Source organism: Falco naumanni, chromosome 9 (assembly GCF_017639655.2).
Source record: "Falco naumanni isolate bFalNau1 chromosome 9, bFalNau1.pat, whole genome shotgun sequence".
Taxonomy (NCBI): Eukaryota; Metazoa; Chordata; class Aves; order Falconiformes; family Falconidae; genus Falco; species Falco naumanni.
Genome location: NC_054062.1, coordinates 27754491 through 27772864, shown reverse-complemented (window position 1 = coordinate 27772864; position 18374 = coordinate 27754491). Strand labels below are relative to the sequence as shown.

Sequence of the window (18374 nt, the reverse complement as noted above, 5' to 3'; positions counted from 1 at the left end):
TTCAAGTAATTTAAGGGAATTACTTCTCTACAGACTTTTTTTAATGTGTTCTATTTATTCTGTCCTTTTGCAACCTTCCAGCTGGTTACAACAATTTGGAGGTTGCAGAGTACCTGTTACAGCACGGAGCAGATGTGAATGCACAGGATAAAGGAGGGTTGATTCCTTTGCATAATGCGGCATCTTATGGGGTAAATCTCTTCCAAACTCTCTGAGGCTTTGTTTATTAATTTAAAAAATAATTAAGTAAATGTGATACATTTCATTGACAGCATTGTGAGCCAGTACCCTCTAGAAAGCCTTTGCCATTGAGTTGTAATGTTATTTGTAAAATGTAAAAAAACAAAACAAAAACAAAAAAACCCAACCAAAACAAAAAACCCCACGATATCATAGTTAGCTCATGATACATGCGAAAACTCTTGAATTTATAAAATCATGGTTGGAGTTTAACATACTGAGCTTTCTGAACACAAATGCATAAAAAGTCAGCAGCCCTGTGCCAGTCAAATTTAACCAGTGAGATCTCATTTTCACTGATTTGGCTAGTGTTGAGACACTAACTTGTTTTGTGAACTTTTCTGGATCTTTGTGCTTGGATCAAGTCTTTAATCAAAACAGTTGGAGTACTTTCCAAACTGGAAGTTCAAATTCAGGCTTTTTTTCCTTCAGATTCCTCTGGATTTGGGATTCTGTTGTAGTCTGTCCTTTTTTCACAAGACAAGAAATCTTAACTTTTTACTGGTATGTTATAGGTGAGGAAGAAAACACCTTGTTTTAATACTTTTTTATCATAATTAAGAAGTAAATTGTTTTAAGAAAATTCAGAATGGGGATTACAGACAAGTATCAGTAATAGTTCTCAGTTTAATACATTGTGGTGCCTTGGAATTTAACGGGTGTTTTTATTTTCCAGCACGTTGATGTAGCAGCTTTACTTATAAAGTATAATGCATGTGTGAATGCTACAGACAAATGGGCTTTCACACCTCTGCATGAAGCAGCCCAGAAAGGAAGGACACAGCTTTGTGCCTTGTTACTGGCACATGGGGCTGATCCTACTCTGAAAAACCAAGAAGGACAAACGCCATTGGACCTGGTCACTGTAAGTGTTGGGGTTCTTCTTGGGAAATCTGTGTTTACCTACCATTTGTGGCAGCTCATCTAAAAACTATCCTTTAAAAACAAAAAGTAATACAGCAACTTCTGCAAAATTTAAAATACTGTGGTTTCTCTGGTGTTTATATGTGTCTGGTAAAGAAAGTCAGTAGAACCTTTATAAACCTTCTTGAAATATTTTCTTGCTCAAGACTTCCTGTTTCAAGATGGAGTGGAAAAAAACGCACACCAACAAAAGGAATTCAGACTTGTAATTTGATGCTTTTAATTCAGTACTTAGAGTTTGACTAAGACAAAAACTGTGGCAATAAAATGTAAGCAACCTTCGTAGCAGCATAAAGTTTTGGGGTGGTTGTTTTTTTTTTTCTAAGTATCATAATAAAATTCAAAGCTACACTCAGAGTAACTGTTCTGTTTCCTAAATTCTTGTTGCCAGTAGAAGCTTTTGTTTGTTTTTCTAGGAAGTGGATTCCGTTTAACTGTCCCCAGAGGTTTTAGGTTTTGTTTTTATTACAGTTTTTATTTATAAACATTTTATGGTTTCATATATGCTGTTGGCACAAAAGGCCATTTGTAAACTGCATTGTAAAATGCATATGTTCCCAATATGCATTTATTCTATTTTGCATTATACTTAAGAAGTCTGGAAAAATGGTGATGCATTCTAGGAAAGAACATGTAAAAGTGTTCCTCTGTTTTAATAAGTTGTTTTCTGCTCTTTAGGCAGATGACGTCAGCGCATTATTGACAGCAGCAATGCCTCCCTCTGCATTACCAACTTGCTACAAACCTCAGGTTATAAGTATGTCCCAGACTACAGGTTCTACAGCTGATTCCCTGTCTTCTGTTCCATCCAGTCCATCCAGTCTGTCTGCTGCAAGTAGTCTTGACAACTTGTCTGGTAGTTTTTCTGAACTTCCTTCTGTTGTTGGTACAAACAGTGCAGAGGGAGCTGCTGTTCTGGAGAAAAAAGAAGGTGAGACGTTCTCAGTTACGAACGACTAATATTTTCTACCATATGGTAAAAAGAATACATAAATGTAAAGTTTCCCACACATGCACACAATTACTATGACATATGCAGTATCCCTGTTCCTTATGCTGGCAATAACAAGAAACAGAAGTCTTGTATAAGATCTTAGTACTTTCCCTTTACAGATTCTTTAAAATACTGCTTTTTTGGTGTACAGAACCAAGATGGTAAATTTTGTTTTAAAAGAGAAGTCAAATGAAATTCAGCTCCATACCAAACAGTATTTTACTACAAACTATTTTCTAAGAGGCTATTCTTAGATCAGATCTTGAAAAGGTTACTTCTATATGATGTTTTAGTTGTCAAAACACCTTCTGTTTGAACATGCATTTCTGGTAGCTAGTTGGTTATTTTGTGGAAGCACAAAGACTGCTTTTGGGGATGTGGAAATCTTACAGTACTAGGGTACATTAAGTAATAGTTGCCACTGGTTAGTAATTCCCCATCTTCAGAAGGCCAGGAATTTGTCTCTTCTTGTTGCCGCGGACAGTGTGAGATGTGTGTGCTTTACTTTATAATACAGGTATGAATGTTCATTTTGAGTTTTTCTTACAGTTTCAGGTGTAGATTTTAGCATAAATCAGTTTGTACGGAACCTTGGCCTTGAACATCTGATTGACATATTTGAGAGAGAACAGGTAAGCACTACATTTATTTCCACATACTCTGCTAGAAAGCAAGGGAATAAATACTGAGTTTTTAGAGTAATGTAATGAGACTTAAAATAAGCAAATTCAAAGTGAGTGGAATGAAGGAAAGGAAGGTAACTGGATTTTTTAAATTGATATATAATATAAATACATGCTAAAATACAAGTATATATAAAAAACTGGGGGCAGTAATGTCTATATTGCTTTGAAAGTGTAGGTATGTTTTCTTTCAGTGGTATAAAAGGGTGGAGTAAATAAGTAGTCACTGTTGATTGGTAATTTCTGGTTTTGTTTCTGTTCGCTTGAATACATCTAGAAAATTGTATTTCTCAATCGGAAACATGACCCTTGCAAGCAATACAAGTTACACAGTTGTAGTTCGTAGTGTATTCATTTGAAGACAAAAGGTTGAAGAAAACAACTGGGAAGAAGCAAAGTACACAATAATGCTAAAGTCTCCAGTGTTCATGTTCTTTTCAGACTTTTTATCCCGGCTACTGTGAGATATATTTTCACTGTCATTGACAGCTGTTCTGGTCTGTTTACTGTGTTGTACAAAAAGGTGTTGCTTTCATTATAGATAACGCTGGATGTATTGGTTGAAATGGGACATAAAGAATTGAAGGAAATTGGAATTAATGCTTATGGCCATAGGCATAAAATCATTAAAGGAGTTGAAAGACTCATTTCCGGACAACAAGGTATATATTTGAGATTACGTAACACTGTCTTTATAGAATCATTTTTGTGAATGTTAGATTATTCAAAATGGTGTCTCATTAGAAAGAACTGATAATTAAACTTGTCCTAGAAAATGGCACTTCAAATTGTAAGAATGTCTTCTGACTTGAAACATGAGCGCTTTTATTTGTGCTGTGAATTACTGTGAATCTTGCCTTTCAGTTCTCTAATTTTTTTCTTTGTGCTCACTGTTCCGTGTTTACTAGGTACAGTGCAAAATGATAGTAAGCTTTTTGTGATAGGGAGGATTTATCTACTTTGGAGTACTCTGGAGAGCAGGGCACATTCTCTATTGATGGGTTAGGGGCTGTGATGTCCTCTTCCATTGGGCTCTGCAGAAGAATACTATGTTTGCTCTCTCGGGAAGCTAGCTGAAAATCTTTTTTATGCTTTTCTTTAAAAATACAGTTGGTGTGCTTCCAGTGAAGCCAAATTAACATAATTGCTTTGTTTAACAGCTTCAACTTGTATTTAAAGTTTAAGCTAAAGCCGCTCTAGTTGTGCAGCACTGTTGATACCACCACAATTCTGGGAACAGTATGCTTCATTTAACTATGGCTGCATAAGAGACAAAAAAAAAAAAAAAACCCAAACTTTTTTTTTCCTCCTTGTCTCATTAAAACATCACTTATTATTGTTTTGATGTTTTTCATAGGGAGGTAATAAATTCATTAGAATTGGTAGGATTTTTTTCCATCTGGAGACACCATCTGCAAATTCTCATACTCAAATCTGCACTCCGCAGTGATGAGATGATCACTATACCAAGATTTAGATTATTTTTTGCTCCTTAAAACAGTATTAACCAACCCTTAAGATAATCCTTTTTCTAGTAACGAAGTGTTTAAGTAAATATCATTTTCTCTTAATTGTCAGATGTTTTTTTGACAGATTCATTAAGTATTTTGAATAAAAGTTACTTCAAGGTGTCATTTCAGCCTCATGTCTTGTTTGAGCTCTTGAGTTTACACAACCAGTAGTCATATGCTGGTTTTGCCTTCCAAGTAGGCCTGAGGTATTTTTGAACATACGTATATTTGTACATATTTTAGTTAGTCTGTATATAGACAGGATGTCAAACATCTAAATCCTTCACCATTCCCACCCCCATTCTTTCTAGGCCTTTTATGGCAAGATAGCAAGAGTCTGGCATTTTCATTTGTTACATTAACCACAAGCATAAATACTTAAACTGAATGTTTCAACAGCTGATTTTTTTTCGAGGGTGTGGTTTTGGGGTGGGGAGGATTGTTGTCATTTGGTTGTTAGGTCAACTTTCTATATCGTGCCCTTTTGGGCTCATACGCTGAAATATGGTTTTGTTGGTATTTTGACATCTTTTCCTGAACACAGTATAGCCATTTATTTCAAGGTTAGTCAGGCTTTTGTGAAAGAGCTTTATTGTGGTTCGTTCTTGCCAGAGTTTGCTGTTCCTGGACACTGTTACAGTTGCACACTGCTAATATCAGGCTCCTCACTGTGGATGACTATGTAGTTCCCCTTTTCCCTGCATTATTCCTTTCTAGAGAATAATTAAGACAGACCCAGCATCTAACTGGTCACCTGCTAGTTGTCTGGGAAGGCCATGGACAGAAAGACACCTGATAGACAGTCTTTGCATTCTTATGTCCAGTAATTACATTACCATTTCTTGCCAGTTGTGATTGAAGTCTTTGTGTAAATTGACAATGGATTCTGATAAAATTCCAAGGGGTTTTTTTTGCATATTTGGAATGAATACTTAAAGGAAACTTCTCTATCCGTGTCAGGCTAGGCCTTTGAGGTTGCCGGATGATGTTAGTTCTTTTGTCAGCTCTTTCTGCACGACCATTGGAAAAAACATTCCTACTGAATTAGCATTTCCAAGTCAGTTCTCTTGTTCATGATGCCATTGCCGTCAGTAGTCATGGACCCTGTACTGGACAGGTTGCTCACTGTTTCACTGTCTAGACTTGAAATGAACTCATAGATAAGCAGTTGCTTACTTAAACTTTCCCTGACATGTACGTTAAAATACCGAGCTAAGCACAGACAAATAGGTTACTGTGTCTGGAATGTTTATTCTTGTTAAGAGAATGATTGATCAATATCCAGACCCCACTGCTGTGCTTTTCATTTATATTACATGTATATTACATGTATGCATGGTAATGTATGGGTAGGAGTTATAAACAGAGATGCTGAAAAAGTATTCTTGAAACTAATGAAATGATTTGAAGGAACGTACTTTGACATCTACAAAAATGTGTCTGATGGGAGGCAAATAAAGTAATTGGTAATCTCTGCCTTCTTTAGCTGCTAACCTCTTCATCTTGTAAACTAGGTTTTCAGAAAATGGTCCTTTTAAAAAGAAAAATCTCTTGCTGGTTAACATTCTAAATCTGCAGTCTTAGAGCAGTTTCTGAAGCTGTTGTGTTTTTATATTCACAGGACTTAACCCATACCTGACTCTAAATACTTCTGGTAGTGGAACTATTCTCATAGATCTTTCCACTGAAGATAAGGAATTTCAATCAGTAGAAGAAGAGGTATGCCTCTCAGTATTTTTGTAATTTTTACTGAAGAAGATGAAGTAGTATTGCTAGGCAATTTAATAGTGCAATAAACATCACTAAGCCTAATAAAAACTTGCATTAAGGGTACTTCAGATTTCAACTTTAATTGCACCATTTACAATCTGTGCTGGTGATGTCCGTAACTTTTCACTTAGGTTATTACAGTTTGTAGTATTTTTAAAACCTCTGCTCTATAGAAAAGCTCTTTCACATAATGTAACAAAATGTGTATTCTATGCTACCTGTTGCTTGTCTGTTATACACAGTTTTAAGTCACTTCTTCCGAAGTGTCATAATCACACAGGAAAAAATTCTGAAGAAACAATATTCTAAATAGGTTAGTGACAATCTTTCTCAATTTGAAAACTTCACCATAGACTACTCAAGATATTTTAAAAAAAAAAAAAATCATTAAACCTGTCCATGTGCATCCACAAAATTTGGCTTTACTTAACATACTGTCACTGCCTAAAAACTTCTTGTGTGATTTTTTTAGTTTATTTTTTTATTATTTTTTTATATTTTCTAAGACAAGAGTTGTTCTTTTGATTATTTGACTGAATGAAGGATATGTGTTTTGAATGTGTTCTGAAACAAAGTGATCCTTCTTAAAATACTCAATCTTCAGATGCAGAGTACTGTCCGAGAGCACAGAGACGGAGGGCATGCTGGTGGAGTGTTCAATAGATACAACATCTTAAAGGTAACTGTTGCATTTTTATGGTCGATGGTTACAGCTTTAGAGTTTGGTTGAAAATAAAAATGTCCACAAAATGTTCTGCGTTTGTTTGTTGAGTTCCATGATGCGATAAAATGTGCTGTTCTGTGACATAGAGGAAAAAGATTATCTTCCAGGGAAATTCAAAGAGTAAGATTATATGGAAAAACTGCTTATGGGTTCATAGTTGTTAAGAAATTTCATGAGAAATTGACATAGAAGGACCTCACAGAAAACTGCAGAAAGTTTTATAGGAAACAAAAGAAGGTTTCTGTTGAGGCAATGGCAGAGGAAAAAACATCAAGAAGTAAAAGCAAAGCTCTTGAAGCATGGAAGTAAGGGTACCTATTTTGGCTTGATATAATGCTAAAGAAGCTTAAAACACCAGGCAGTAGACAACCTTGCTTTAAATAATTTAGTGGAATTTTGGTTTGTATTCTTTTTTTTTTTCACCCGGAAGAAATGGGTCATTTTCATTAAAATGATAAAGATTTTGATTTGCAAGTAAGTACTACGAAGTTTTATTGTGAATTGACATTTTGGTTTCCCCAGTAGAACTGATATATCTACACACATAAGGTTTTGTCAATGTCCAGCATACCTCTGAAGAGAGTACATAATTTACTTTCTTGTAGAAGTGTTCTAAAAATCTTCATGGAAGACACTTCTTAATTTACTAGATGATCTTTTTACTAGTGGTTTGGCATCAAGCTATGTTTGGAGTGATACTCAAGTAGAATTGTGACTAAACCTGCTAAATTTAAATCAAGGAGTATTGCTCAACAGATGTTTAAAATTAATTGATTCTTAATTAAGCATGTAATCATGATTTACTTGAGTTATGCTACAAGAGTCAGCTTCTGCAGGATAAGTTAGAGAATTTGTGTTCCATTGAGTTCTAAGGAAAATATTCTTGTTTAAGTGGCAGTTTAAATGTACTGCGGTGTAACTGCTAAGGTTAAACATCTGTCAAGTAAAGCAAATGGAAGGTTTCAGTTTCAGGGTGGAACTTACATATTGACTGTTTCAGATTCAGAAAGTGTGCAACAAAAAACTATGGGAAAGGTACACTCACAGGAGGAAAGAGGTCTCTGAAGAGAATCATAACCATGCTAATGAAAGGATGCTGTTTCATGGTGAGATACTGAAATACACCTTATGAACTCATTTCACCATCATAACTTCACCTTTACTGGAGGGCTTCTACTGGCTCAAAGTAAATTTTCTCAGCAGAAATAGGTTCTAGGTTTTGTGTACGTTTTATACGAGCAAGTGTTTGTATATGTCACGATGGCATATATATTGCACTGCATCTTTCTTCTGAAATTTGCATGTCCTTGTCTCTGCCCAAAGAAGACTTCGGAGGTCTAAGTGAAGACATTTTAGCAATTATGAATGGAGATTAAGGAGTGGGCCTCCTCCTTGGTTAAGTTGCTAGTTCTGTTAAGTTACTAATTCTGTTTTATCAGCTGTATGACCAAAATAATTAAGGGTCAAACTTTATTCTACTATGGGTTGTTTTGGGGTGGGATTTTTTTGTTTTCTTGTTTTTATAATTTGGTAAGTTAGTTCTTGTTAATCATTCCAGAAAAGATAGCTTATAACTAGCAAATTATAGCCAATTGAAAGCTCTCCTGTGCACAGGTACTTGTTTTTTCCTGATGAGCAAATAAAGCAAATTCACAGTACATCCTTACAATGAATGCTACATAGTTCCCAATGTAGTACACTACTGTTGGAAGCAGCCGTAACACTGTAATTAACTGCTTGCCCAAACTTGTAGATACCTAAATCCTGGGGTTTTTGACTGTGGTCTGTACCTCTGTAAGAGGGAACAGCCTCTTAATGGAATAACCTGTCTTTAAAGGAAAATCTGAAATTAGTTAGATAATAACAGAATTGTTCCTGCAATAAAACAATTAATGCTTTATGAGTTTCTATTTATTTTTTTAAACCTTTAGTTTTTCTAGCTTTTTTTAAGAATTAACATATGTCTTTAACCACATATGCCACTTGCAGAAGGTGAAGAGCAATCTTCTTGTCCTCATCTGGAATCTTCTGCTTCATAGAATCATTTAGGTTGAAAAAGACCTTTAAGATCATTAAGTCCAATTTGTAAACCCAACACTGCCAAGTCCACCACTAAACCATGTCCCTAAGCACCATGTCTCTTAAATACCTCAAAGGATGGGGTCTCAGCCACTTCCCTGGGCAGCCTGTTACAATGCTGGACAACCCCTTCAGTGAAGAATTTTTTCCTCATATCCAATCTACACCTCCCCTGGTGCAACTTGAAGCTGTTTCCTCTTGTCCTATCACTTTTTACCTGGGGAAAAGAAACCAACACCCGTCTCATTATAGCCGCCTTTCAGGTAGTTCTAGAGAGTGATAAGGTCTCCCTTGCAGCCTCCTTTTCTCCAAATTAAACAACCCCGGTTCCCTCAGCCATTCCTCATAGGACTTGTTCTATTATAAAAATCCTTCATAAAAAAACCCCATGCTTTTTTTGAAATTTAATGGGTATCAAGTGTCTTGAGATGCAGAATGCAACTACTGTGAGCAGATTATTCTTTAAGGCCAAATGTTATGACCGGTGCAAATAAATAAAGGTTTACATTTATTGCTTTTTTTAATGCAATCTGCTTAGTGCTAGGAGTAAGACAGAATTTGCATAGTGATGCATTCAGTGAATCTTGGTTAGAATGAAGCCCTGCCAAAGGGAGTGCAGATTCACAGAGCCTTCTCTTGCAGCAAGACTTGTCTCAGATACTGTCCTTTATAAATCTTTGCTAAAATTGTACACTTCCCAGCTACTGTTCTTTCTTAATACCTCTAACAAATCAGCTGTGTAATTCTGAGGTTAGAATTTCTGGAGATTGATTTCCTTGTATGTGTAGAAAAATGTATAAAAAAAATTTGGGAATGGATGATTGAATTGTGACACACACAAAAAATTCTGTATACTGTATTTTCTGTGTTTTACTTCCTTTCTCTTAGGCTCCCCATTTGTGAATGCAATCATTCACAAAGGCTTTGATGAGCGACATGCCTATATAGGCGGCATGTTTGGAGCTGGGATTTATTTTGCTGAAAATTCTTCCAAAAGCAATCAATATGTGTATGGAATTGGAGGTGGCACTGGATGTCCAGTTCACAAAGATAGATCTTGTTATGTTTGCCACAGGTAAGTTCTGCAAAAGAATCTGATTTTACATTTGTACATTGTGTTACAGACCATCAAGTAAGCAGAACCTCTCTCTAAAGAAATATTTGCTTGGTAACCAAACCTTCTCAGCACTCTATATGCTGGGCTTAAGAGACTTTCAGAAAACTTTGATGTTTAAGTCTTAACCTTTAACCATCTTCAGTGTGCTCAACCAAACCTTTGCCCTTAACTTACTGTAAAAGTCACTTAGGTAGCCAGAGAGTGAAGAGGATCCACTAGATCAGGGGTCCTCAAACTAGGCCTGTGGGCCGGATACGGCCCCCTGGGGTCCTCAATCCGGCCCCTGGTATTTACAGAACCCCCCCCGCCCCGTCCCCCCCCAGCGGGGGTGGGGGCGGGGGGAAACCAAGCAGCCGCAGATGACTGCCTGCCACTTCATCCAAGCGCCTGGTTAAAAAGTTTGGGGACCCTGGCACTAGATGCTTCTGTGAAATGTGAGGGTTTAGTCCATTGCCTATTACAGAGAAAGGAGAAATTCAGTGATATTCAGATGCTGTACTTCTTTAAGGAGAACGTACTTTATAACAGTCAGCCCCCATGTCCCTTCTGCTTCACACTCTGAAATATAGATGTGGATTTGTGGAGACTCTACCACTAATTGAGTTCTTAAATCCACTTTCCTGCAGAACACCTTTTTTATCTTACTGACACCATCAGTTCAGAATAGAGTTATTCTTGCTTCACAGAGTTAATTGTGGTAGCGGCCATCATTTCAAATACGACAATGATTTGTGTGTTTCTGTGCATTATTTTTTTTGCATTGATATGACATAGATAAGGTCATTCTTCTAGTATCCTTCCTTGACCCTCTGCCCTTTTTCATATTGTTTACTCTGTTCTGACACTCTTAAAGAGAATAATCATCCAGAGTTATAGAGGATGTCAGTCTTTTCGTGCTTTCTGAGGTTTTGAAAAATTTGTCTTGTATGAAGAATTAGGAAAGAAAAAGTTTTGGCTGAGCAAAATTATGAAGATAATCTTTCTGGAACTTCACAAGCATTGTGTAATCATGGTCCTTTTTCCCTTTTAACACAGGCAATTGCTGTTTTGTCGTGTAACGCTGGGCAAGTCTTTCCTGCAGTTCAGTGCTATGAAAATGGCTCATTCTCCCCCCGGACATCATTCAGTTACTGGGCGACCCAGTGTAAATGGATTGGCATTGGCAGAATATGTCATTTACAGAGGGGAGCAGGTAAATAGCTTTTTGGTTTAGTTTTTCAGACTTGTTTTGAAGGCATGTAATGTGTTGGGTTTTTTTCTTACATTCAAGGTGCTAGGACTTGCTTTTGTCTTAAAACAAACTCCAGCTGTGGTTGCAGGTGAAAGGATCCATGTTTCCTGAATGCTCCAGGCATTTCCCTTTGACGTTTTGCCTTTTATTCTTTGGCATAAATGCTTTTTTCCTCTCTCTAGCAAACACTCTGAATCTATCCAGAAAATGAAATCATAATAAAGAAAGTGTGTGTTGCTCTTTCAGGCTTATCCAGAATACTTGATTACTTACCAGATCATGAAACCTGAAGCTACCACTGAAGCTTAAGACAAATTACTTGTGGGAAACCATCAGACTTTGGATAGGAAGATACCAGTGGCTGCCATCCTGTTAATTACAATGAGTTGATAAAAAACTTTCATCTACAGGTGATGTGGTAGCAAATGTGAACAAAATACACCATATTTGACTTGATTAAAGCTTTAATAATGTACAGTATGTTTTTCTAAAATTTCAGAAATGTTCTCTTTTTCAGCACTTTAACAGATACCATTCCAGGCATAAACTGGGGTTTGGCTGTACTAAATTATAAACAAAAATTAACTTGAAACTATGGTTTTATACAATACTGCATTGAAATTTAGCAGAAATTGTAATCTCTATACAGGAACTCATTTTACTAATACTGTGTTCTTTAAAACACTGCATTTACACTGAAAACATTTTCATTTGTAAAACTGTAAATAAGAGCTTTTGTACTAGCCTGGTATTTATTTACATTGCTTTGTAATATAAGTGTTTTAGAACTGCAACCTTGTACAAAATGTTTTTTCCAGATGTTGGTTTGTTCATTTGTGTTTTCTCATGCACGATAGATTTGAAAAGCCAATTTCTTTCAGGGTTTATCACTCTTTTGTGAGGGAGAAAGCAAATTTTATCTGAAGAGGTTTAGAGGTAGCCAACTTCAGACTGAATACGCAAATTTTTGTTCTGTGTTTTTATTTATGAAATATACATTCCTGAGAATGATGGGCTATGAAAATAGAACGTTCCAGCTGAATACTAAAGTGTTTTTCCACCTACTTTCTAGAGTTCCATATTTTATTTCTGTAAAATGTCTTCTGAAATTTTTTATTTAACTATAGGTATAGTTAACCTGTATCCTCACTTCAAGGCTAGTAGACCTTGTAAGTTACAGTTTTAGTAAATTATTTTCTTTGAATGTAGTTGGAAAATTAACCTCAAGGAGGTCTTTCTCGAGTTCCTCTTGCTTACATTTAAGCCAGGAAGTTAAATAGTTTATTCCTAATATGGGGGCAAACAACTGGCCTTTTTTATATGCTTATTTTGGTAAATTAATCTACCTGTTGGTGCCCTCAGGATACGAGTATTGCAAGGTGGAAATGTTAAAAAATCATCCTATCATCTCCTGTGTTTCTTCCATGTTAGCGCTCAAGCAGTAGTTGAAGCAGGTGCCTAGAAGCGTGCTTATCTGCAGTGCTTTGGCTGAGTGGAACTGGTTGGGGTGCAAGGTTCTGCTCCCTGTGCTCGGCCAGCTGGGCAAGGAGTGTTGAAGTGGGATGAGCAGCTCTTCCATAACAGCAGCTGCCTTTGGTAGCCCTGGTAAGTCTGCTTGGATGGGGGGAAGAGTACAAAAGGTACAACCCTCCATTCGAGTCTCATTCAGGGTTCCTGAATGCACCGGTCAGTTCAGTCAGCCCTATCATACCTCTCTTGTGTATTTTGTTTCTCTTCTATCTGCGGTTTTTACCTACATATTTCAAAAATATGTAAATACAAATTATAGTTCATTTGGGGTTAAAGTGGTTAGTAGTATATTTTAGTTGTTTTCTATTTCTACATACAGGAAATTGTCCCAGAAGACAATTTATTTGCAGGGCATGTTATCATACCATGGTTTTAAATGTAGTAACTGGTCAAGATAATGAAATTGTCTTGCTGATGTGGTGGTTATGTGATTATGCTCTATGTAAAAATGTATTGAACCTTACCCAGTTATGTGGGGAATCTGAAGAGTAGGATTGCATAACTCTTGCAGAAAGTAATACTGGCTACGAATAAACAAGGCTTTGATTTTTAGGTATTTCTCCCAGCATGTTGCCTGTTCCTTAGGTATAGTAATGCTGGAATTGGTGTTCATGCAAAATCTGTTAAGTATGTTTAAAACTTTTTTGTTATTGCTAAAATGCTTCATTCTCTATGAATGATCACTTAATGTCTTGTAAAATATTGTGGTATGATAGCATTTTAAGTGGTACCACAACGCTGGTTTTGTCTGTTTGGGGATTTTTGAGCTGTTTTTTTGCATGACATACCTTGCACTCTGAAGATGGAAGCTGTAATGATTTGATAATACTGACTATTGAGATGAACCTTTAATCTTTTGTGCAATTAGTTCTGCTTTACTCATCTTGAAGTGTCTTTACATGTACTGTATGACATTCCATATCCATTTAACACTAAATAAATTTAATTCACTGGTTTTCTAGTAGCATGGGAGTAATTGCAGATGTAGTACATCAACCCATTGTTTTAAATGCACGCATGCACAATAATATAACAAACTACATCATTAGAGGAAACATTAATTGCTTTAAATAGAAAAGCTTTTAATGTGGATTAAAAACTGTAAATACTGTGGAAACTTGTAGTTTGGTACATGGCTAACAAACAGCTCTAGCTATCACTGAAAATATTCTAATAATAAATCCAGAAGTAAGCTTTGATTTATGTATTTAAAGCTCCACTATATGGTCCAAAACTGAAAAAGAAAACTGCCTTACGTTGGTTTTGTAAAATGAAGAGTAACCTGAAAAGTCTTACCTTTCAGGTAACTGCATAGGTTTGGTACATACATGAGAAACAACAGAAGTGCTGCTTAGATCAATTGTAGTATTGCAGTAAGGAAATAATTTTATTTCGGTAGGACCCACGTGTATGGTAGGAGGTTTCCAAAACCAGACTTGTATAGTATAGAAGATTTAAATAGAAACGAGCACTAGAGGGCAGGAAAGCAAATGTTTAGTAAGATCAAGGATAATGAAAATCATTAAAGTATCTTGGGACTACAATTTCCCATAAAGTTGCTTCTGAAAATTCCACCTATCTGGGGTTGTAAAAAATCAAAATTAACTTTCATTTTGCATTATTTTTTTTTAAACTAAGCAATTAGTATAAAAATAAGTGCTGCAACTAAGCAAACTGAAAACGTTAGGGTTTCTTCTTAAAAACTTTAGTCATAACTTAGACCTTAGTTCTTAGAAATTAGTAATTTAACCAGACTCTTCTGTCATATATAACTTAAAAACTTAAGATTATCTGTACAGTGTATGTTCAAGAGGTATCTGGGCACTAATTTTTAATGGAAGTAACTGTGTATAAAAGGAGTTGTTGCCTTTTCTACCATGAACTTGCTTGTTAAACACCCCGCTGTGTGTGTACATGACTACACACACACTTGCTCACTCTCACTCCATTTACCAAGAAGCTGAGGAAAAGTTAAAGTGACTTTTCCAGCAGAGCACCATTGTCAGTTAGGGTGCTGCAGCCTAGGAGCCGTTTCCCTTTCTCCTGCCTACCGCCTAAACTTAATGTAATTAAACAGTTTTTTCTCTTTTGCCAGAAACAACAACAGAATCCCATGGGTGGCTTGCCTTCTGCCTTTGAGTAAAAAAAAAAAATAAAGGTTTGATTTGTACTCTCTAATGCAACAACAGAGCAAAGACTGCTTTCTCACCTTCAGTGAACTGGAAAATCAGACTGAGGTCTGCCCCTCTGTGGTTCTTGGAGCTGTGCTTTTCCTGCGCCCGCTGAAGTTGCAGGAGGAGGTAGAGGTAGTGTCAGCAAGGGAAGCGCTATAGCTGAGCGGGTAGAGGGAGGCGTGTGCCTCTTTTTGCCCCTTTCCAGCAAGCATAAGCAGTGGTATGGCTGAGAGTATCAGAAGGGTTTCTTCCCTCTGCCTGTGGCTCACTAGATCAGAAAAAGCTGCAGGCAGCCAGAACAGAATGCAAGTTTAAAAAAAAAAAAAAGAAAAAAGCATGTAGATGACTGGTTTGAAGTTAACATGTTCTGCCCTAAAAATGGGCAAGGTTGGTAACTGAGAGAAGACACATGGGAGGGGAGAGATGTTAAGAGAGCTAATAACAACCTGTAAAGAAAGGCAGGCAGGTTCCACAAGCACTGAGAAGTTACGGTACAAATACCTAATATAATTATTAGGGATGGCCAATATAATCATGATACATCAACTTCCCAACTTCTGTTTGAGTTAAAACAGCATGATGTGTAGCCAGTTACAGGGATTTCAGAATAGCTCCTCTTGAGAACATCAGACATGTTGGGAAGGTGGAAGTTGCAGCCAATTCAAAACATTAATGTTAGCCCGGGCAAATAATGTGTGCAAGAAAAAGAAATGGGATTTAAAAACTGAAGGCAAATGTCCTATACAATAGTTCTTAAAAGCATTGGTTTTGAAGCAGAAACAAGCTGAAAAACCACAGTAGACAGCATACCAGTAAATTAAAGTATGTCACATCAAATCATCTACCTGGATTCCGTCTAGTGGTAGGATGTATATGGGGAGGTGGTTGTGGGGATTTTCTTGCAGCCAGAAAATTCAAGTAAGGAAGTAGAGGTCAGATCCATCTCTCTAACTGTAATCTTAGTAAAACTGCTAAGTTTATTCAGCTGCAACTCAAGTATGTTTCAGCTGGGATCTTAATGGGTGACGGTGAAGGGAATCGGGGTGGTTTCTCACAGGATACAGTCGCAGTGTGCACGATGCCATTGCACAATGTGCATGCAGTGACAGCTGCGAGAACGCTTGCGTGACAAGTTTTGAAGTTAGGACCATGAAGAGTTTTCAAAGGAACATAGTAGTAGTAGTAGTATTTAGAAAACTTAATATTTAAAATAGATTTAAATTGTTTAAGGAGCAGAGGAAAATGCCCTAGTGCCTCAGAACATAGGATTGACACTTTTTATAGCTGGAACAGTAGCTTCATGTCAGCTGATACTACTCTTTACAGATCTAGGTTGGTACCTGTGTGAAAGGATTAATACTGATTGGTTAAGTTAATGGGAACAGCCTGAGAAACGGACTTGATTCTGGGCTGCTGGTGTGTGGTTTTGTGTTGTCTAGCTGCTCTTCAAAAAGGTGACGTTGTCCAGCAATATATTTGGAGGCTTATTTCACAACAAGAAAATTATTCAGTTTTTTGAGGCAATGGGCGTCACAGCTCAACAGACATGTCTAGAAGATCTTATTGGTCTGATAAATAAGCGGGTAAATAAATGAAGTGAGTAAATAGGATTGCCATGTAAGTAAAACAAATAGAAACAAAAGGAAAGTTAATTTTGTTGTGAAAATGAGTAGCAGTAAATCAATCAGCGTATATAGTATTTGTGACCTAATTGAGTGGGATATTGTCTCTAATAGTTTTTAATTATTGAAGTAGTCAAATTGGAAGCTGACAGCCGTTACATTAAGTATTGTTATAATTAACAATAGACTGAACTACCAAACAGTCCAAAAATGTCATCTTTAAATAAATAAATCTGTATATGATGACCAGTGCCTGATAGATAGTGGTTCTCTATTTGGAAGTATTTTTCTGAAGCATTGGAAACATGCAATAAAATAAATTAGTTTTGGGTTGGTATTAAAGGGCTTCACCTTGAACAATAAATAATCATTAGAATGCCAGTTTTCATAAAACAAAGTCTAATTCAAGATCTGTGGAAAGAACTACTTTAGGGAAAGAACCTACATAAGAGTAAGTTACTAGAAGATATATAAATAATTGAAGAATGATATAAATAAGGGCAGTTTTGCAGATAGCATAGTCCGGTAGTAAGGAGGCCCCTGAAACAGGTAGTATAGAAAATGCTATTTAATGCAAAGATTCTAAAACCAGTGATCAGACAAAGAAATTTGACTTCAAAATAAAGGGGCTAATGCTAAGTTTATTTGAAAAGATTAGGAATGTGAAAATTCACTAGAAACTGCAAAAACATGGGTTTTAAGAGAAGAAAATGTTCTGCTATTTGGACTAGAGCTCTACAAATGGTGAAGGGGTTAGCATGTTGCTAGTGAGATGGATTTCTAAAGGGACAGAACTTGAAGAAAAAAATGGACTTAAAAAAAGGGGACGGGAGGGATTGATTGGGTATTTCAGAGTTGTAGCAGACACGTTAACAGAGAAAATCTGGTCAGTGGTATACGAGAAGATCTGAAATCGCCTACACAAAATTGGAATGAAAGGCACCAAGTGTCTTGATAAGGAGACAAAACCAGAGAAAAGCGCTGGTCATACCTGTGGTGGAGTCAGATTGCTGAATTCCTGAAATAAAAAGCTTTTAAAATGAACCTTCTATCCAATGTCCTATTTATCTATGCCACCTAAACAGTTTAAATATCTTTAAAAGCTTCTGAGCGTTTGTATAATCATACTGGAAATGAGGCAGAGTGGCAGAATGATGAGATGGTGCTAGCACATTTCAGGCAGTCCTCAACAGGGCAGACTCGTCCCAGGGGGGAATTTTTATGGGAATAACCAGTTATGGATAGGGTTAGACAAAAAAATATGGAAACCTGCTCTTTTTTTTGTAATTATGTATTAGACTAGATTCCAAGGCACTTCTTGTGAATTATCACCTGCTATTAAGAGTGCACTTAATCAATTATAATTTCAGGAAAACCTAATAAAAAGAACAGATGTTTGTAAAATGCAAGAAAGAAATAATAGTAATTTCAGGCCTGGACCTATTAAAAGGAATATTTCACACTTACTGTAAATGGTATTATTTATTCAGGGACATGCTTTAAAGCCAGTTTTGGATTGTTTTACATATATAAGTAATGTTTGTCTGCTGTAAGGAAATAGTCCAGCAGAAATATTGAAATCATTACAATAATTGGCAAGAGAGGTGAGAACCTTGCACGTATGGCAACTTTTAATAGCCAAGGACTCGTACAAAATGGTCTGTAAACAAATAGTTACAGATTTAGGTATACCTGCTTTCTGTCTTCTGAGACTTCCCTCCCCGTTCCCAGAAGATGCCAGCTTTTCAGTAAAGGAGTTTAACAAAATGTGTGAG

General features: G+C 36.5%; 1 protein-coding gene across 1 annotated transcript in view; it reads left to right on the top strand.

The window, feature by feature from the left end:
- TNKS2 (tankyrase 2) overlaps window positions 1-13758 on the top strand; it is a 32356-nt gene extending 18598 nt beyond the window's left edge. The window contains exons 17-27 of the mRNA XM_040605782.1: window positions 82-191; window positions 917-1105; window positions 1843-2095; window positions 2708-2790; window positions 3383-3503; window positions 5974-6071; window positions 6727-6801; window positions 7847-7952; window positions 9814-10000; window positions 11078-11234; window positions 11520-13758. Of these exons, the coding sequence (XP_040461716.1) occupies window positions 82-191; window positions 917-1105; window positions 1843-2095; window positions 2708-2790; window positions 3383-3503; window positions 5974-6071; window positions 6727-6801; window positions 7847-7952; window positions 9814-10000; window positions 11078-11234; window positions 11520-11582 (1442 nt within the window). The 3' untranslated portion in view covers window positions 11583-13758. The remainder of the gene's footprint in view (window positions 1-81; window positions 192-916; window positions 1106-1842; window positions 2096-2707; window positions 2791-3382; window positions 3504-5973; window positions 6072-6726; window positions 6802-7846; window positions 7953-9813; window positions 10001-11077; window positions 11235-11519) is intronic.
- Window positions 13759-18374: the final 4616 nt, after the last annotated feature.